At 37.2% G+C, this 21,845-nt stretch overlaps 1 protein-coding gene across 1 annotated transcript; it reads left to right on the top strand.

The window, feature by feature from the left end:
* Positions 1-6,319: 6,319 nt before the first annotated feature.
* On the top strand, positions 6,320-19,101 carry LOC113751731 (alanine--tRNA ligase-like). The gene is made up of 23 exons (XM_027295844.1): positions 6,320-6,651; positions 7,095-7,333; positions 7,489-7,629; positions 8,424-8,570; positions 8,672-8,824; positions 9,713-9,842; positions 10,489-10,585; positions 10,761-10,881; positions 11,465-11,524; positions 13,104-13,154; positions 13,274-13,369; positions 13,585-13,686; positions 14,183-14,305; positions 15,029-15,172; positions 15,286-15,357; positions 15,489-15,564; positions 15,692-15,834; positions 15,927-16,035; positions 16,103-16,290; positions 17,742-17,831; positions 17,960-18,142; positions 18,222-18,398; positions 18,534-19,101. The coding sequence occupies exons 1-23, from the start codon at positions 6,498-6,500 to the stop codon at positions 18,606-18,608; spliced, it is 2,871 nt and encodes a 956-aa protein (XP_027151645.1). The 5' UTR covers positions 6,320-6,497; the 3' UTR covers positions 18,609-19,101.
* Positions 19,102-21,845: the final 2,744 nt, after the last annotated feature.

Genomic DNA, 21,845 nt, shown 5'->3' with positions numbered 1-21,845 from the left:
GTTTAACCAAAAAAAAGGAAAAAAAAGAAGCCCGCGCCCGCGCGCGACTTGCACGCGCGCCATTCCTTCATATTACAAGCTCAAACGCAGCTCGCAAGACCAAGCACGCAACTTCATTTCACGGTGCATTTGATCATGTTAATACCCAAAGCCACTTGGCTTAATCCAAGGATCAAGAAGGATCCAGAAAGAGGTTTCTAACGGCTCCAATAATCCCAGAAAAATTTGATTTTTTAGGGCCATTGAGATGAGGGTTTCAGGGACCCTTGTCTCATTTAAATAGTGTGAGGAACAGCGGATAGAAGGGGGGGAGGCGGCTGGGTTTGAGAGAAGCCGAGAAAGAGTGAGGGAGAGAGCAACGGAAAGAGAGCTGAAAAAAGAGGGCGGCGGAGATTGGAAAAGACCGAGAGAAAAGAACGAGAAAGAGCTGAGAAAAGCAAGAAATGGTTTCGGCTGTGTAAAAGGCAAGGAAAGTTACGGGCTTTGGGCAAGTAGGAAGAAAGGGTTTCAGCCGTGAGGGTTTAGGGGAAGGAAGCAAGAGTTACGAAAGGAAAAGAGAAGCGGCGGACAAGAGGAAAAAAAAAAGGGTCCTCGACTGGGCAACGGAAAAAGAAAAAGAGAGGAGAGCCGAGAGAGAAAGCCTGGGAAAGAGGAAGAAGCGGACAGCAGGGTGAGGAGGGATCTAGTGGACGGCTGATGGGAAAAAGGTGTGGCGGCTAGGTTTTGAGGGATTGTCGAGGAAGGCAGAGAGAAAAAAGGGAAGGGAGAGTTTGGGCAAGAAAAAGGAATGGCAAGAAACGAGGGCAAAATAGAGAATGCAGGCTGCGTTTTTCCTTGGAAAAGGCTGAGCATCCAGCCTTCTTGATCGAAGATTTTCTCCATAAATTCGGCATCATTCACCAAACTGTTGATTGCTGTGCACTCTCCAACATCAGGAGAGAAATTCTTGTTCAGATCTTGTGAAAAAAAACCTCAGGAAAGCCTTCAAATCTGCCTTCCAAAGTCGCGGATCGGCTCTGCTGGTGCATCTGTGAATCTGCGAAGATTCTTGTGGAATATCATCCGTTCGTCCCTTTGGCTTTAACCTCGTTCAAGTTCATCACCAGGTAATAAATACTCCTTAACTTAGCTAATCTGATACTTCCCATAAATTTTGTTAAACCACCGAATGGGTTTTTCTTCATCGCACATGCATTTTGTTGGCATCCCCGTCTTGATGATCTCTGTTGTTTCAAAGGTCCAGTTTTGATGGCTCAAGATGTATGTAAATATGGTTTATAGATAGTCGGATGTTAGGTTTTGCTGGTTTTGTGGGATTCAATCGGTTCTTTATGGCTTTCATTCGACGTTGCTCTGTTTTATCTTTAACGCGTAGCCAACTAGTTTTTGTTATTTGAGTAAGGTTGGGTTTTATTTCGGTTTTGGTTGAGGGATTTGCAGGTTTGGCCTGGGTTTGGGGACAGAACTATGGGGTTTCGTTTGTAGATTGATAGGTTAGCCGTGAGCTTACATATTCACCGTAAAGTTTTCTTCTTACAGCCTGATTGTCTCGATGGGTATCAGGCACAAGCTGGAACTGCTGACGCTCGTAGTTCCTTGCCGTTTTATGTGTTTTTGTTTGTCTCTATTGCTTTAATCTTGCCGATGGAGTGTTTTTTTCGTTGGATTTTGTTAAAATGAGAGTTTGGAATTCTTGGTTGAATGAGAAAAGCTGCATTTCGTCCTCATGTTTTGTTGCTTTTCCTTTGTCCCGCAACAGCCCACAAAAACTTGGTTTTAGTCATCTATTTTGCTAGCTAAATCTGGTGTCTAAAAAATTAATGGTGAGGTCGCATGTTTTGATCCAAAGCTACAAACGGTTTTCATGTGAATGTCTCGTGGATTGAAGCTGCAAAGTTTTGCAGCAAGGAAAACATGGTAGAAGCAAAGTGCAACAGTTTTCATTTTTCGATTGTTGAAGTTTTAATAGAAATTAGTTGCAGAAGCTTTTTGTCTTCTTTTGTTGCATGAAACTTGCATGAAAGTCTTCCAGGAATCCCATTGTTATTAGGTTTTAGCCATGTTTAATTGGAAATGAATCAAAGTGCTGCATGAATCTTGTTTTCCGAAAGTTTCATGGGGTTGCAAAAGCTCTCAGCAGAAAAATAGAAGCAAAGAAAGCTTCGTTGCATGCATGCAAAGGTTTTTCATGATTTGCATTCTGACCCTTTGAGTTTCATTTGATGCTACAAAGGCCCAAATATGTTCTAATTTCATGCAATTAGGTCCTAGAGTAATTGCAATTTGAACCATTACTTATGGACCTTTGAGGTTCCCAAAGTATTCTAATTGGACTTGAATGATTGGTTAATGCTCCCAATTGGATCCTTATTTAGTGAATATGGACTGTTTTAGTCGTTTAAATGTCTTTTAATGATTCAATTTTGCATTTATGTGATTATTTGTGATGCCTTGATCTTTTCTTTTATTTTGGAGGGTAAATAAATAATTTCACTCCATTAGAGCTCCAACTCAAGGGAGGTACACCCTATCCCTTATTCTTGACTTTATTTGATCCTATGTGCCTTATGTGACTTTATGTGCTCAATTGCATGCATTTTGAATGTTTTCATTTTATTTATTTATTTATTCACTTTATTTGTTTTAATTTAGTATATTTATTTTATTTTAGTTCAATTTTGATCATTTGAAAGGCACTTGAATGCCACAATTGTAATAGTTAGGCTATTATATCATTTCATTTAATTCTTTCCCCTTTTAGATTGTAGTAGGACCCCCTCAAATGTAATAGTTAGGGTCTTTATTTGCTTTATTTCTTACTTATGTGATTTGCATGACTATGTGCTATGTGTTACCGCTTTCTTAGATTTTAGCATCTAGATATGCATGCTTATGTGTTATGTGAATTACGTGCTCACATGCCTACTTGCTTTAACTATGCCCATTTACTTGTGTATATATGATGAATGCAAATGTACGATATAACCGTGGCTAGTCCAATGCTAGTCATGGTTACTTATTCCCGATCGCTCACAAGTCCAATGCTCGTGAGAGAGCATTAGTAAAGGGCTAGTCCAATGCTAGACCCAATAGGGCCGTCCCTCGCTAGTACATACTCGCATGCCTTCACTACATTTTCATGCATTTTTCTTAGTATTTTTTACGTTTTTGCATGATCCTTTACCCTTTTCCCACATTCAAAGTATGATCTTTAGGATTTTGCATTTCACTCTAATCATTAGGGTCATTTGTCTGATTAGGTTAGGGAGTTACTCTTTTGGTAAGGGGGATGGACGAGTTTGGCTACACATAGTCTTAGCACACTCATTCTTTTTCTAACCAAAAGGAAAAGCAAAAGTCACGATTTAAGATCTCCCCGTACCCGTCTTACTTGCATTCCTCTAGGGTTCATGCATTTCATTTACTCACTATCACTTTACACTCTCACTTCATATACTATTACTTTTTCCACATGTTCACTTCACATGACTCTTATCTTACACATTCTCACTCTACCACTAGCACTTTACATACTACCACTGAGCACACATGCACTTCACACTATCACTTTACATACCTCACCTTGCACCCCCATTTGCACACTCTCACTTACACACTATTATTTTATATTATTACTTTTTTCACTTCACACAAGCTCATGTTTTCACATTGCATACATTCATTCCATTTTTTTTTTCATCATTAGTATTACTCGTGACCTCTTGGAGGGCTTATCCTTGGCTATCATAACTCATGTGATTTAGTCCGATCGAGCCTCTAAGAGATATTTGTCCCTTTCGATTCCTCATTAGGTTTAGAATTGCATTCATATTAGTTACATCCAAATGCGATACATCTTTTGGTTAGAAATTAGGAAAATCATGACTAAATCATGCAACTAGCTTAGGTTAGATTGAGAGGGTGCCTTAGACATTGTCTTTGTCTTCCCTTTTCTCCAACTGTGACCCCCGAACCATTTTTTTTCTGATTTACCGTAGATTTTGGAGTCAATCTAAAAAGGTTTTACGTTTAAATCCACATTTTTTGGGTGATTTGGTACACCCTAAGTCAATACCAAGTGGCGACTCCTACATTTTACCAAAACCTTTTTAGATTACTATTTTTGGCCAAAACGTCGCATTTCAAAGTCGCATGGCCTTTCCCTTTCATTTTCACACACATCACCATTTTTCAAACCATACCTCACTCACTTATCATTCTTATTTTTATTAAAAATGGGGCGCGACATTCACCACATAATATTAATTGAGAAATAATTTGGAACATGATTGAATTATATTCATTAATAGATCGTAAATGAAGCCAATCATACTGGGCTTTTGGGGGAATGACCATCTTCAGGTGGTCGAATCTTTCTTTCAAATCTTTTCAAAGGACAAATGAATATTTGACAGAAAAATATTCTATTTTTAATCCTTCATCTAAATAATGATAAAGAAATATCATAGCTTTGGCACGGTCTTGATTTGAGACTTCATTATTTTCAATAATATTATTCTCAAGATTCATTGTCTCAAGATGAATTTTAACATCCAATGTCCATGATAAATAATTTTTTTTTTCAGAAATATCAACAAGTACGAACTCTTGTTTTGTAAGACTAACCATAAAATAAATTGAAAAGTAGGAATATTACCTCAGAGATTCTCTCAAGAAAATCAACACGTGCCTACCAATGGTAGAATCTTGTTTGTTTTTCTTTCTCCAGAGGTAGATTCTTGTGCAGTACACAAAATTGTGGAACTAATAAAATAAACTGCTAAACAATGATTGTAATAGTAGAGTAAGAAATAGAGAGAATTAAGAACTATTTTCTTATTCTTTCAACCGATCAAATGTTGTTACGAGAGAGGATAGTACGTGAATAGAATAGCTCCATTGATGAATTAATGAATAAAAGATTTAACTAATGTACCAATGATTTGAAATGTGTTTTTTATTATTGTTTTTAAAATTGTTTTCAAAATTGTATTTGAATGAAAATTGTATTTGGGGAAACTAGGGCCCTGTTTGGAATCCAAATTTTTTGGCAAGTTTGTTTGCTATTAGTTTTTTAACAACTTTAACTATAGGAACCCAAAAAAACTTATCAAATTTTTTAATCTACACACTTCAAAATATCTAATACACAAAAAACTTCCTCTTTTCTTCTTCTTTCTCCCCCACCCTAATTCACCACGCCTTCATCGCCGACCACCACCTCCGCCGCTGCTTCCGGCGCTGGCCACTTATTCCGGCGCCGGTCTTTCCTTTTTTTTTCCTTCCTTTCTCCCTCTCCCTCTCTCCCTTTGATCGATCTGCGACCCCTCTCTTTTCTTGTTTCTTTTTCTTCTCTCCATCCCCCTCCCCTTCCCTTCCCTCCCCTCCCTGGCCACCCTCCCCCTTCCCCTAACTGCGATCTGCTCGCGTGACCAGATCGCAACCAGTCGCATATGACCTTACCAAGCTTTGGAATTGATAAATCAAGGACAATCGAGCTGCATCTTGGAATACAAAATCTCCTACCAACAAGCAAGGCAGCAGGTAAAAGCCATGTATCAACGTTTGGCAGTTGTCAAGACAAGATGATTATCAAGCTGCGGGCTTCATTACACCGGTCAAAAGGCAAAATTGATGATAGATTTTCCTTTTTCACACAGAAATGGTCCTGCAAACGGAAAACCTTTGCACAATACTATCCCATCTGAATATTCAGACGTGAAAGCAAGCAGTTTTCAGGATGCATAACAATGGTCGATTTTGGCACGAACTGGAAAGGGGAGGAGTGGGCGAGAGGGAGATGGAGAAGAGAGGGAGAGAAAAAACAAAAAAAATGAAAAAACCATGGCTGCTGGTTCTCCAGCTTCAGGAGGGAGAGGGGGAGGGTGAAGGGGAGTCGAGGGGGAGAGGGGAGCAGAGAGGGAGAAGAGGGGAAGAAAAAAGAAAAAAAAATTGGGACCATGGCTGCTGGTTCTTTAACGAGGCAGAGGTGGGGGAGGGAAGGGGGGGGAAGGAAGAAGAAGAAGAAGAAGAAGAAGAGGAAAGAAAAGAAAAAAAAATGATAGAACCATGGTTGCTAGTTCGTCGGAGGTAGAGGTAACGAGGGAGGGAAGGGGGAGGGGGAAGGAAGAAGAAGAAGAGGAAAGAAAAGAAAAAGGAAAGAAAGAAAAGGAAAGAGAAAGAGAAAAGGAAAGAAAAAAAAGAAAAGGGAAAAAAATTTCACCTTAAAAAATTTTTCCAAAAACTTCTAGAATGCGTTACAGTAAAATTTTTGAATAAACTTAAAAAAACTCAGGTTCAAACGGAGCCTGAGAGACTGGTCAAGAGTAGCGCTGGAGAGGAGCCGAGTCCTTGCGTTTGCTTTAGGCGGCGGTGGCAGAAGAGGAATAAGCATTAGAAGAGGATTCGCTGCTTCTCCTCCTCCTCCTCTGCATCAGCATCTTATTCTAAAAAATTCTTCTTCTTGTTCAGTTTCCCCATCACTACTACTCTCGGCCATGGCTTCCCAGCAGCCGACGACAGCATCGGATTGGCCGGCCAGCAGGGTCAGAGAGACTTTCTTTAACTTCTTCGAGGGCAAAAATCATGTCAACTGGAAATCCAGCGCCGTCGTTCCTCTCAATGACCCGACCCTTCTTTTCGCGAATGCTGGTTTGTTTCCTTTATTCTTTCTGTCCTGTTTTATTTCCATTTCATCTTTTTATTACATTCCTTGCTTTCACTTTGAATTGATATCCGTTTCCCCCTTCAACTTGTTGTGTCAATTTTATCGTAGAGTGGTCTTTTTTGCGTATTCATCTTCACCTGTGTTGTATATTGTTCACCATCGACCGAACGCTTCCAATTTCTTCACTACTAGAGACTGTCAACACCAGAATTTCAATTTTTTTTAAAGGGAAAAAGAAACCATTGTAATTTCTTTGGCCTTGTAAAATGTGTTCCCTTTGGTTGCTATTTTTTGGAGTTTTTGTAGAAAAATTTGTAGTAACAATTTGACGTATGAGAGGATAAAAAGTGATTGGGAAATGTGTTAGCAGAAAATATAAAAGTTTTTCAGCGAAAATTCACAATCCAAACAATTTGCTGTTTTACAGGTATGAATCAATTCAAGCCTATCTTTCTGGGCACGGTAGACCCAAACACTCCCTTGAGCAAACTCACCCGTGCATGCAACACGCAGAAGTGCATTCGGGCTGGTGGTAAACACAATGATCTTGACGACGTTGGCAAGGACACCTACCACCATACTTTCTTTGAAATGCTTGGCAATTGGTCATTCGGGGACTATTTTAAAACCGAAGCTATTGAATGGGCTTGGGAGCTACTCACCAAGGCAAGTGCTGCAATTTCAAATATAATTTTACAATTTAGCACCTGCTGCCATGAATAAAACACTTCACTTGTATTCTATTGACTTGTTATGTGACATTTTCTCAATCAATGTTAAGTGATTTCTTTTGCCTGAAGTATGCTTTGTTGTTAGTACAGATCTATGGGCTACCTGCTGACCAAATATATGCAACTTATTTTGGTGGTGATGATAAATCTGGTCTTCCGGCTGATTTTGAAGCAAGGGATCTCTGGCTCAAGTTTCTTCCAAACAAACGAGTTCTGCCTTTTGGTTCTAAAGTATGCTTCTCTTAAGTTATTTACTTGAACAAACTTTTATTTTCCTGTATAAACATGGAGCTTAATGGGGAGGACTACCAGGTTGTCTGCTTTGAGACTGTGTGGATTTGAGGGACAGTGGCTTGGGCATCGGTTGATAAAATCATTACTAAGGTGGTTGTGATTTATTCCTATAATAAATCTAGGAACAGCATTATAGGGAATCTAGGAAGATATGTAACATTTACAAATCAACAAATCTTGAGAAGTCAAAAAATTTAAGAAGGAAATCAATTCTTCCAGTTTCATCTCTATGGAGCATAAGATCAAGAGAATCTGCCTGCAGCAATATAGGGTGGTGCCAAAAGAGATAATGACTGCAACGAGCAATCTTGTTTAATCAAAATGGTAGTGTACATTAAATTCAATAAATTCCTATCTTTAGGATAAATGATGAGATGAATAGGTTGTCTATTTTCGCTCTTTAGTAGTTGTTTACTTAAGCGTGAATACTCGTATGCTATGGTGCCTGCTGGGGCAAGGTCATGATCTGATTGTTGCCTTTTTATGAATGTACCGGGGGGGGCCTTTTTATTTATTTTTTTTAATTCATAATTTTGAATTTCTGGAAAGAAGCTGCAGTCTTTAGCCCTTACGGGACCTTGTGTGCTGGTGCCTTGTGCTGTGCTTGCCCTTTTCTATGAGCTTTGTTTATCGCTATACAAGACAGTATTGGAGATTCACATCCTCATGTGAATTCTCTATGTTAGCTTCAATTATGCTTGTATGCTAAATTGTTATGCTACATTGATTAGGACAATTTTTGGGAGATGGGTGATACTGGGCCTTGTGGACCTTGCGCAGAGATACACTTTGATAGGATTGGTAATCGCGATGCTGCTTCACTTGTCAACAACGATGATCCAACCCTTATTGAGATATGGAACCTTGTCTTTATTCAGGTAGCATTAGGTAGATTGAAATGATTTCTTGTTAAAAGAGAAATTAATCCAACTGAACTTGTTATTTAAACAAGTCTAAGTTCTTGATATCTGTTCTGCAGTTTAACAGGGAAAGTGATGGCTCTTTGAAACCTTTACCTGCAAAACATGTTGATACTGGATTGGGTTTTGAACGATTAACGTCCGTCCTCCAGAACAAGATGAGCAATTATGATACTGACGTGTTCTTACCAATCTTTGAGGCCATTCAACAGGTAGAATCACTGCCATGTGCAATTCTGTTTTAAAATCATGTAGAAGATTGTGCACAGTCAATAGTCCTGGCTGGCTAGTCCAATATAATGGTGTCACCTGTTGTGTATTTTGTTTTCTGATCTTTATGTGAGGTCCAATATGGCATCGCTTGTCTCTTTTCGTTCTTTTCCTGTACGATCACTGTGTTTTCTATGTTACTGATATTTGATGACACTTGTTCATGTCCTCATTGTAGCTTTTGTTTTTTAATAACTGCTTTATTGATGGCTTAATTTCTTGTCAAGTGTGTTTAGGATGCCTTCTTTATACTGAATTCAAGGATGTATCTTTTTTTGACTATTATGGAAAGATGCGTTGTTAGGGAATTTAGGAGTTGGGAGAAAAGAAACAATCGAGAAAGTAAGTAGTGGTTATCTCCTTTCAAGAATTTTAGAAGGAGAGTAAGAGAGGAAACCTAGAGAACTATAGAGAATATATCCATCTGTAGTTTTTGAACATATGGGTAGAAACAGGTAAAAAATATATTGAGAGCTTCTTACCTTTTATGCCTTATCAGATCAATCGTCTCAATGGAATATTGTGTTTAACGTGCAAATTATATACAAAAATTTCTTTGTCCCAAGAGAAAGAGAGCTCTTTTCATTTTTTCCTTGCTACCAAAATGTCTGTTCTTTACTCTTCATTCTTTTTCTTAATCTACGAACATAGGGTTTTGAAATTCTTCTCATATACCATGCGAGATCTACTCTTACTCATTCCTTCTTGGTCCTTAGTAAAGATCAACAAGAAATAAATTTATTACCTTGACATACCCGAAAGCCAGCATCTATTATTTTGCTGTAAATGTTTCCAGAAGTAAATATCCAACATTCTTCTTTCCCTGGTAGGCGACTGGTGCTAGAGCATACTCCGGGAAAATTGGAGCTGATGATGCTGACAATGTTGACATGGCATACAGGGTTGTGGCTGACCATATCAGAACTCTATCATTTGCCATTGCTGATGGTGCTTGTCCAGGTGGAACACAGGATACTTGGACTTAGTCCCTCAAGCTTCCTGCTTGCTTGTGAATTATGTAGTAGTCTGAAGCCTAATTTTTTCCCAGTTCTTTCTGGTATTGCAGACACAATTATTGTGTAAATATGTATGGGGCAATATGGAAATATGTACTTGTTCTTTTGACTTTTGGGTGTGGAAAGTGTAATGGTGTATGAGCTCTATTTGCTTATGTTACCTTCCTGTTTGATAAAGTAAATTGGCAATTTCTTGAAAGTTATTTGTTTCTTGCAACATTGTTCTATTCAGAAAACCATGCACAAGAGAGAGACTGTTACAATTTTTTTTTTAGTTTGAACTTTAGATATATATAATTGTAACTGTGAAGGGACTGAATTGTTTCTTTTTTGATCATTTTGTGGGTATTAAGCTTTTGTGCACCAGGCGAAATGGACGCATTTTTATGTTGGCAATCTGAATTATATAGTGCGATTAAGCATATATGTATCATAGCCAAGTAAAAGGATATGCCTTTTAAGCTTAGCTTTGACCATGTAGATATCAACCAGGGATTGCTTATTTATTCATTGGCTTTGTTATTTTCATTTTTTTTTGGTATCATTAGTGGTTTTCAATTTTAAGTTGCTCAGTCTTTCTTGCTATGTAGGTAATGAGGGTCGTGAGTATGTACTGAGACGGATTCTTCGACGAGCAGTTCGTTATGGTACTGAAGTACTCAAAGCCAAACAAGGTTTTTTCAGTGGGTACGAGTGATAAACTTCTATGCGTTCCTTTCATTTCTTAATATAGTGCATTTAATTCATTCTAATTCTCCAGAATCTATATTTTCCTGTTTGCCAAGTAAGTTAAGTGGTTTACAAGGTTACTGAATATATTGACTGTAACTTCTACGTTCATCATTGTTTGTGCTGAAAGCAGTTTGGTAAAGGTTGTTGTCGAAGTGATGGGTGATGTTTTTCCAGAGCTGCAGCAGCATGAAGTGCACATTAGCAATACGATTGCAATTGAAGAAGCCAGTTTTGGCAGGACCCTTGTTCACGTGAGCTTTGACACTGATTCAAATGCATATAGTATTTTAAGTATTACTTTTGACTAAGTGACTTGCTATATATAGGCAATTGACCACACTTTTCTGTGATAACCGAGTACAATCATTACTTGATAAGATTTGCTTGGGTCATAGTGCATCAAGCGATTAGCATTTTCGAAACTGTATCATCCTGACTTGACCTGTTATTATTTGTTAAGATTTGCCTGGATTACAGTGCACCCAGCTTTTATATTTTAAAAGCTCTTTCATTGCTGAGTTGACATACACAAAACTTGCTGTGATCCGTTGCTTACGCACTGACAATTACAAGCATTTTTTGGCATTCAAGGACATCTAATTGTAAAATCGTTGCATTTTCAATGACTTTATTTTCTGCCTAGATGTGAGGTAGTCAGGCTCTTATGGATTAATAAGGTTGCCATTTGAACCTAAAAGACTTAATTCTAGTTTTCAATGTTTTGTAGGGAGACACAAGCCCCTTTTTTTTTCAAAATAGTAATTCTAATTCAGATATATCTGTATTCTGATTTGAACCATTAAGTGTTCATTATCTTCTATGCGCTGTCTTCAGGGACTTGAAAAGTTTAAGAAGGCTGCTCAAGATGTTCAAGGAAATACCTTGAGTGGACAGGTAACTGTTACTTTTTCCTTTTTGTAATCATCAATATTCTTTGGATCATATGTTGGGAAGTTTTCCACTGCTTGACAACTTAGGTCTGTTGCCAAAGTGAGTACTTCTGCATCATACATGTGGTAGGAACAAATATTTTGATAATTAATTGATATGTACTGCACTTAACATAACTATCGAAATAGAGGTAATTTGAGGTTGAATTGGAAAATAAATGTAAATGGACTAGTTTTAGGGGGATGACATATATACAAAAGGTTTATAATCATTTTGGAATGGGATGAGCCGAATTATTTTTCTGAATTTTTTTGTTAGTTCAAAAATCAATCATAACTTAAATCATGCATGTAGATGTTTCTGTTGCTACGTATTTACCTTCTTATTCATTTGTACGCTCATTTACTAATTTGAGATAACTTGCCTGGCTGTAAATGCCAATTTATATTTTAATTTTACAGTCATGTTATTCTCTAGAAAGAACTCAGTGGTATGTACTCATGATGCCGACCAAAACGATGAGCATGTGGACACTCTTGCTGCTTCTGCATAGGAACTTGGAGAGAGCAAGAGTAGAAGGACGAACAAGTTCTAGGAATTCCACCCATAATTCTTTATGCTTCACCACCTGTTGTGAGGCTGCCTTCATTTTTAGAAAAACGAAATTCAATTTAATAACTGCAAAAAGAAAACATGAATTATCCCAGCGGGAAGTGCCTACTTTCTATTTCCATATATATTTTTAGAGAGAGTTAAAGCCATAGTCTTGGAGGCTAAAACACTCATTTGTAGATAAGCAAACCCAACTACAGAAGCAGCTTTGACTTTCACACTTGCCTCCTATAAACTCTAGCTCCCAATAGAGCAAAATACTACTATTAAGACTGCCAATACTTCCTTCTAGAACCTAAATTCTATATATCTAAAAGTTATAAAATCAGATCATATCCCAAATTGCTTCTTGTCACTGCATTAACTTGTGGTCAATGCATTGGTCAGCATTTTGGCAATTTTAAGGATTGCCACTCCATTCGCAAATTTTACATCTTGGAACTGCGTTACACAGAGTTGTGAAAAGTTTTGAAGGTTGATATAGGAAATCTGTGGCTATACTATGTTGACTTTTGTACTCTTTTGCATGCTTTTCCTTTTGGTCATTTACTATATATATTTGCAATGTGAGAAGGCATTAGCCTTGGGAGAGTTTTCTGTAGTGAGAGTTATTAAATCAAGATAATTCTAATATATTTTGATTATCTCTTTAGCTCTCTTGAAATGCTATCATATGTAATTCGTATGTGCATTTTGCTCTTTACAGTAATTCTCCGTAAACTTTGCAAGTTACGAAATTCAGTATCTTGATATTAATGTTTTAACCCGACGAGAAAGAAACTATCGATTTTCCGATTTCTGTTATAACAGTGCTTCTTTTTTGGTGAAGCTTTTGTCACTGTGAAATTCACTGTCCTGACTTGTTTTAAAGCATTTTTCCAACCTGTTAATTCCACGGAGTTTTAAAACGCCAATAGATACAGCCAACCTTGTGTCTCAACTTGTTACCCTGTTGCTGTGTTGGTTGCAGGATGCATTTGTGTTATGGGACACTTATGGCTTTCCATTAGATCTTACTCAGGTGATGAAGACCTATGCTCTCTCTCTCTCTCTCTCTCTCTCTGAGTTTTTGAGTTTTTGTTCTCCTGTATATTGTTGTACAGTACCACAATTTCAATTGGTCTGCATTTCTTTTACCAGTTGATGGCTGAAGAAAGAGGCTTGGCAGTTGACATCAATGGTTTTAACATAGCCATGAATGAAGCAAGGGAAAGATCAAGAAATGCTCAGAATAAGGTTGTCTTGATTTTCTCTTCTTGAAATGATTGGGATCACATACATCAGATTGGGAGCTACCATAAGGACATCTCTCTAACTTGTGTTACTGTTGATCCATGCAAAAGTTTTAGGACGCTAAAGTAGCATAAATACAAATGTCTGACCAAAATTGAGAAGGGTTTTTCTGTGGCATTTTATACTTATCTGTTTGCATTCTGATGTAATTCTGGCAGCAAGCTGGTATTGGTATCATAATGGATGCTGATGCTACCACAGCTTTGCACAAGAAAGGGGTTGTTGCAACAAATGACACATTCAAGTATACATGGTTTCAGGTTTGATGTTGACAGATTAGTTAATCTGCATTAAGTTATAAAGTCTTCACTGCACTTTCTGTTTTTAAGGTTTTCCTTCTTTTTCGTTCCCCTTGTTTCTATTTCACATTTTTTTCTTGGGGCACTGGGGGCTGGAAAAGGAAGGGGTTTAAATGTTTAAATTGTATATATCTCCAGTACTTGTTCTGTTTGGGTGCTATTTTGTTGCAGAAGCTTTATGTCTCAGGCATAGTTTCCCTTGTAACCCTTTGGCTTCAATTTTTGAGGTGGATTTAGGAATATTACTGTGTGAGATAAAATGTAAACAATCCTATCTACTGGAAAGGCTCTTTCTCAAGTAACCAGAATAGTTGTAGCAAGAAGCGCGTTCCATTTTTGTCATGATTATTCTTCAATTGGTACTCAGTTTAATTCATGTTCCCTTACTGTATTGATTTTGAAGAGAATTTCGGGCAAACCCATGTGATGGTTTGTCAACCTTTATTTCTAATTTCAGGACCATGAAAGTGAGATAAAAGCTATTTATGGAGAGAATGAGTTCTTTGAAAGTGCTTCTGGTGATGTTAGAGTTGGTATCATTCTTGAATCTACAAGCTTTTATGCAGAGCAAGGTGGTCAGGTAAAGCCCTGCCCTGTCTGTCACATTGAGCTACTATTTGGAAATGGTTAACTTCATTGATGTTTAATCCACTATTCCCAAGAAGTTAACAGAAATGCCCTATTAGCTTGGTTGGTTAGCAAAAGATTAAAGAGTGATGCATCTTATGTTGAACTGTTTGTTGTAATGTTTTAGGGCTGTGCTGTTGCTGATGAACTCTTTGATAGACTCTGAAATGCAACAATAGGGTTGACCTTGCAATCTTTTTGTTTGAAATCACTTAGAAATGGGATTTACTCTTTTGGTTCCTTTTAAAGAAATGATACTTGAGAAGAGCACTTCTTTAGGGATAAAGTCCTTGGTAGAGAATTGGCTGATAGTATTATGGTCATTTTTGTAAGTGATGGAATGGATCACAGCTACAGTTGTGATCTAATGGAATTTCTTGCTTCAGGTTAGGTTATTTCTGCTTTGGGGGCACATAAATGTTGTGCATGTAATTTTAATTTCCTGTAAAGTCTGGGTAAGGGAAGCTTTTCTACATTAATCTTGGGCTTTTGAGTATTTGGGGCAGCTTCTTTGCAAACTAAAGTATGAGTGAAGTTTTTCCAGTTCTATTTCTTCATTAATGGTACAAGCTACAGATTTGAAATGGAATGAATTGTTAAACGTATTTCTGCCTGGTAGTAATGTTAATTGCAATGTAGAGTTATTCTGACATGTAGTCTGTTCTTCTGGCTATAGATATATGATACTGGATTTCTTGAAGGCCCTTCAGGGTTGTTCAAAGTTAGTGATGTGCAAGTCTTTGGAGGATTTGTTGTTCATGTTGGTTCTTTCTGTGGAGAGACTGATAGATTCAGCATTGGTGATAGAGTTGTTTGTAAGGTGAGTTTCGTTTGTTTTTGCATATTGTATGACATATAAACTACTGCATAGCTTCGTGCGTGCTTTTTCTTTGATTCTCCTAACTGTGGTCAAATCTCTGGCAAATTGATCAGGTTGATTATGACAGGCGTTCCCTTCTTGCTCCCAACCACACATGTACACACATGCTAAATTTTGCTCTGAGGGTAATTTTCTTATATGGAATGGTTATTAACTTCCCAGGTCCCATAAACTGTTGCTTCTGTTCTAAATTAGCTGTAGTTCTGTTTCGGGTCAATAGATATGAACACTTGACATTGCTGTGACCTGAGTGCAGGAAGTACTTGGAAACCATGTCGATCAGAAAGGTTCTATTGTTCTTCCTGAAAAACTAAGATTCGACTTTTCTCATGGTTAGTTTGCCCTTATTCATAGAGTACCGGATATAGATGTCTGTTCTTTAAATTCTGAATAGGATTGTCGCATACTAATAGACCATGTCTATAAATGCACATTTTTATGCTGTAAATTCTGAAACAGGTAAGCCTGTAAAGCCTGAGGAACTTAGAAAAATTGAAACCATTGTGAATGAACAAATTAAAGCAGAAATGGATGTATTCTCAAAGGAGGCAAAATTAGATGATGCAAAGCGCATCAATGGTTTACGAGCAGTTTTTGGAGAAGTAAGCTTCATCTTTTAGTGCATTTGAGTGTTATTCTACTAGTAGCTCTTGTGGAAGTCTCACCTTTTGTTGCTTTCTGATTGTATCTACAGGTTTACCCTGACCCAGTCAGAATAGTTGCCATTGGACAAAGTGTGGAAGATCTGCTGGCAGATCCAGAGAATCAAAATTGGTTATCAATATCCGCGGAGCTCTGTGGAGGTAAATGGTTTTTGTAATGCTTTTTGATCGGTACTTCTTGTAAGCTTAATTTCACTGACTTGCTCAGGGACCCATATTTCAAACACTCGAGAGGCCAAAGCTTTTGCTCTTTTGTCTGAAGAAGGAATTGCCAAGGGAATTCGTAGAATAACTGCTGTCACCACAGTTTCTGCATTGAATGCTATGGAATTGGCTTCTTTAATTGAGCATGAAGTAAATGAAACATTTAAGTCTGAAGGAGCCTTACTGGAACAGGTTGGTGCCTGTTCACGTCATTCTTTTCAAACTGTATTGCTAGGCATAGAATTCATTTGAAAACGTTTCTTGTTTGTTAGTAGTTTCAAACACTGTTCTACTTATTTGAGCTGGTTTGCTGATACCATGTTTTTGGTTGCATCTGCATTTAGTTCTTCAGTCATGATGATTATGGGATTGAACATATGTTAACATGTTGTAAGACTGTTGGAAAAATTTATTGAAGACCTATCGGGGACAATGGTGTGTGTCCATCGTCTGGATCCCTTTACTTCTTTTTCTCTTTTCCTGACTGACATCTGGTCTACTTGCTCACCATAACAAGCCATGAAATAATTAATCATTTCTCAATGTGTTTTTTTTCCTTCCCTTTTCTCTTTAATCCTTTTTAAGTTATATGTTTTTATTTGTGCAATTCATGGCCTTCCTACTTGGCCCAAGTATGCTTGTCTGCGTAAAATTCATTGCTTCCATAAAACTCGTCTGACAGGATTTTTGTCTACTTATTGCTGTTGGTAAAATAACTTGCAAGTGAATTTTTTGCTTCTGTTGATCCATTAGCATGCACATCTTCTTACTAGAGAACAGAAAACAACTTTCTTTTCATTTTTTATTCCTTTTTTGGATATGACTGTGTGTCCTTATCTTAATACAATCTGACAGTGCAATTTAAACACCTCATATTGACTCCAATTAGATCTCTCTTTCGCTTAATAGTGATAAGAGGATGTTAGTCTCCTTTTAGGGTCTGCATCTAAAGAAGTGACTCCATTAGTTTGATAGGCAAGTCTGTCCAATCTTGAATACTTGACATGGTCTTTTCTGTATTCCTGCTACAATTGCTTGTTGGATCTAGAAAGAGTTAGAGCCTGACTGCATAGAATGTGTAGTGCTCTAGCCTAAAGCTAAATACAAAAACAAGTACATGTTCTCAGCAGTCTGTGCATATTCTTCTTTAGGCAGCTTTCACTATTTAAGTGATGCTATGTGAATAAAGATAAAAGCTAAACAAGCACTTCATTCATTGTCCTTACAAAGAGAGATGAAAGACCAATCCATTTGGGGTTGCGTGGAACCCAAATATGAAGATTGATAGCTACAACCAATGATAAGCAAGGTCTCAGCGATAATCACGTTTTCCTTCCTTCGTAGTATATTTTTGCTAACTTTGAACCATGAGTTGCTCTCTGGCTTGGACCAAAGGTCACAGGAACTTGCCGAGCATCAGGTTTGAGTTTGCTTCATGGTTTTCATGGATTACTAGCTGCTTTCCTGTTCCTCATTGCATAACTGCTTTGACAGCTGCAATGTTTAGAAGTGCATTTCTTATATGATATCATCTGACTACTTGCAACTTTGCTGCTAAATTTATGCTTTATTTTAGTTTCTATTTTTTCCGCCTTGATTACCTGATGTCTTATAAAGCTATTTCTCATTCTTATTGATTCCAGAGAGTCACTAAATTGAATGGTCGTGTAGAAGGTGCTGTTATTCCAACAGTGAAGAAGGCTGATCTCAAGGCCAAACTTTCTCTACTTCAGGTACTTGTCCAACTTTTTGTATCTGTTTTTGTGCCTGTACTTAGCTTTTGCTTGTTTTAGGTGACATAAAATAGTAACACCGTAGAAAAGGACAAAAAGCATAAAAATTGACCTGTACTTTGTGACAGAATCACATCATTAAAGCCAAAAAGAAGATTGCTGAAGAAAATACCCAGAATGCTGTTAAAGTTGCATTAGAGGAGGCAGAAGTTTCTTCGTCTGATGGAAAGGCCTACTGCCTAACTCATGTCAATGTTGGTGGAGATACTGCTGCAATCCGTGAAGCAGTTCTTAAAGTGACAGAACAGAAGGTTAAAATGTGTTGCTGCGTTGTAAAATTATATTGAGCTCTAAATGTGAGCTCGACTGACTGTCCTGGTGGATTTGCAGGGCATGGCTATTATGGTCATCAGTAAAGATGATGCTGCAAACAAGGTTGTGGTGTGCGCTGGGGTTCCAGAGAAAAATGATCAGTACAAGCAGCTGAATGCTAAGGAGTGGCTAAGGGTTGCTTTGGAGCCTTTGAGTGGAAAAGGAGGAGGAAAGGGTTGTCTTGCTCAAGGGCAGGTTTGAAATTTCTCACACTTCTGCAAAATAATTATGCTACAAATTTTGTTTCACACATTTTGTTAAGATCTTTTATTGGGTGTGAGGGAAACTAGGAGAGTTAATTTACCTATCTCTGCTTTTTAACCCTTTCAGGGATCTGGCATATCGCACGTGTCGGAAGCTATGGACATTGCAGCTTCTTTTGCTACATTGAAGCTTAATCAATAGAAAGATTGTGGAGACCTTTTGTTAGTTGAGTCCATATTCTACAAATGGAGCATTTGTTGAGTCTGTAAGCCACAAAAAAGAATCTGTCATACAAAAGTTAATCTGCCTAGTTGTGATGGAAGTCAAAGAAGAGGTGCCTAGTTGTGTAGTATTGCAACTGGCATTGGTGCTAAAGACGTTTAGAAGTCTTCATCTACGCACCTCAGCTTTTCGTGAACCTCACCAAGATGCGGGCAGTGCCAGCGGATTTCGCACTGTATTATTTTACTTGGAACTCAAAGAAAGATGGCGATATTGGCGTCCATGATATTTCTCTACTCAGGTGCAATGTAATTATAAAGGCAGCAAAAATCTTAGGTCTAATAGACATTTGTGTTGGCCCATTTCTTTGGGGAGTTTAGTGCTCGGCTGAGTAACATTAAACTCTAATATGTGATTTAGTAGGAAATCTAGCTTATTATTTCTATGGAAACTCCTCTGCCGTTTACCCTCCTTTGTGAGAGTTCCCTCCCTCTCGGTATGAGTGCATGTCTCTCAGTCTTGAGAGTTTGAAACTTTTTCAAACTTTCCCAAAAATCCCAAATTTCAGACACCAACCTCAAGCATTAACGTCCGGAAGAAATCAAGTAGCATTAACACTCAGCTAAATCAACTGTCCCTAGCTAAGATCAGTTTGGGTTTCAGCAAACTATAACCCCATTTTCCTTTTATTGCAACACCAACTTACACTAGGACGGTAGTTAAATTAGGTAATACTGGTCTTGATGAAGAACGCCAAAGCAAAAGTAGTGACCAGGGAAATAAACTCCATGATATTAAGAGGGGCTCTAGCAGGTAATTTTCACTGATAAAAGCATCCCTTGCCTAAATTTGCATCGTTGCCCTGATTTCCTAATCTTTGTTTTTTCTAAGTTTTCAAAGATAAGCTTACCTTTTCATTTTTCCTTTCTTGTGCATTTTTAGTTTTCTAAATCTTAGTTGTTATTGTAAGAGATAGCCTTAGGGTTTGTTTGGATTGAGCATTATTTACCCAGTTTTATTTGCTTACATCATCATTACAATTTCTAATATACCTTTTTATCTTCCCAATTACCTTTTTATCTCACATACATCACATCACAAAAAGTGTTACAGTAAAAATATCTCAAATAATCCCAAATAACTTACAATCCAAACAAACCCTAGCAGATGCATGGCGGAAGAACTAGCAGATGCAATGAGGAAGTTTGTGTTATTTGAAAAGGATTTGGAAGGAGCTGATCTTGGGTGTGAGGACATAGAGGAATTCAAGAATGTCAATCCAACTTTGTTGGCAGAATCAGAGGAGAAAAGACGGTAAACTTTGTTGGGGTTGAGAACTTTGTGAACTCAACATAGGGATATCCTGGAAATCTCAGAATCATTGAGTTGGGTCAAAACTTGTTCCAATTCTATATTCCAAACGCTGAGGATAGAGAGAGGATTCTAGGAGGGGGGCCATGGATTATGGACAACCAACTTCTTGTGATAAAAAGATTGTCTGAAGGTATGGAGGAGAATACAACAGCTTTTAACTTGGCTCCCCTATGGGTTCAAGTTTGAAATTCGCCTATGAATTAGATAACAAAGGAAGCAGGGAGAAAAATTGGAGCAGTCTATCATGAAGTCAAGGAAGTAATAGTACCTTAGGTAGGAGGAAAGGAGGGCAGACATTTAAAGATGCTAGTAGTAATGGATGTCTCTCAGCCTATTCTAAGGGGAACAACAGTTAAGGTGAATGGAGAAATGAAAATGCTGAACTTCAAATATGAAAGATGTCCGGATTTTTGTTACAAATGTGGAACACTTGGGCATGGGGAAAAAATCCCGCTAGGCAATAATCCAGGTAAGAAAGGGAAAGCAGGAGAATCAGTATGGCCCATGGTGTGAGGATCCGAAAATTATTTTCATATCTTTTATTTTAACTTATTTGCCTTGAATTCATAGTTGATTTAATGGTCGAGTAATGAATTTTGTATTCTATTGCTTCAACTTATTGCATGTCCAGTTTCATGGTGCATTATGCTAATGTGACTAACTAGTGAGGTGAGTGCAATAAATTTGATGGACAAGAAGGAGTTTTGTACAAAAGGGATTATATGCCAAGAAGTGTTAAGAGTTAATTGGAGAAAAAGTAGATATTTTGGTGCATTAGAAACAATTAGATAGATTTGAGTTGGATACTTGCCATTTGTCACTCACCTAACCAACCTTGACCAAGACTAAGTTTCATACTTATCACAAACCAAGCTATTATTTCAACACCATTTCTTCTTCTTCTTTCAAATATTGACAATCTGTTATATTTTTTTCTTTTATTTCTCCTATATATATTTTTCTTTTTTGGAAAATTTTCTCTACTTTTATAGTATTTAGCATTTCTTCTTTTCATATATTTTCTTTTAAAATATTTCCCTTTTTTATATCTATTTTTCATCTTATGATAATAATATGGAGTGTCACATCCTATTTGGGTAGGTATATTAATATTATTACAATATAGTTTCAATTGATATTTTAAATTACGTGTCTTTCTAAGGAGTATAGATTCTTCACACTATTTACTTAGTTTATCTAGTGTATGGAATATTCTTTTTCCTAGAGTATCTTTAGTTCCAAGATTATATTCTTCTCTTAATTTCTTATCCCATGGGTCAGGAATTTTTGAGAAAAATATTTTTAAATATATTTCTCTTTTTTTTTTTGAATCTGTCCTATAATAATAATTTTGGAAAACACAAATATATTTATCTATTTCACACATATCAAATAGTGTTAATTTAAGTAATGCATCGGTATATTTCTAAACTGAATTAGCATTTTTAAAATAACTTTCTTCACCAACAAATTCAAGGAGAATTAATTCAAGTGCCCTAGTTATCATACCATTTATATCTTGTTCTTCTCCAAATATTATTGATTTAGTTTCTTTTGGTAATATTTTCCAATATCGAGAGACACTATTTACTAGCAATCTTTCTAAAATTCCTTTAGTCTCTTCATATGATAATTTATTTATGGAAACAACTAATCTTAATCCAATTTTCCATTTATCTATCGCTTCTTCTGTATTTTTTACACAGTCTAAATCTAAAAATGTTCCAAAAGGAAATGGGAAAAGAGTTCAGATGACCCTCCAACTCTTTTCCAGATAAAGTTTTAGCCCTCCAAATATTAAGGGTAAAATTTTGACCCTCGATCTAAAAAAATAGCATATTT

The sequence above is a fragment of the Coffea eugenioides genome, chromosome 11, assembly GCF_003713205.1.
Source record: "Coffea eugenioides isolate CCC68of chromosome 11, Ceug_1.0, whole genome shotgun sequence".
Classification (NCBI taxonomy): Eukaryota; Viridiplantae; Streptophyta; class Magnoliopsida; order Gentianales; family Rubiaceae; genus Coffea; species Coffea eugenioides.
This window is presented reverse-complemented; position numbering and strand designations above follow the sequence as displayed.

Bases quoted from the DNA above. Each gene is read 5' to 3' on its own strand.
- LOC113751731 (XM_027295844.1), top strand. From the start codon at position 6,498: ATGGCTTCCCAGCAGCCGACGACAGCATCGGATTGGCCGGCCAGCAGG. The intron at 13,687-14,182 runs GTTTGATGTTGA...TTCTAATTTCAG, and splicing joins TCAAGTATACATGGTTTCAG to GACCATGAAAGTGAGATAAA. The intron at 14,306-15,028 runs GTAAAGCCCTGC...TTCTGGCTATAG, and splicing joins ATGCAGAGCAAGGTGGTCAG to ATATATGATACTGGATTTCT.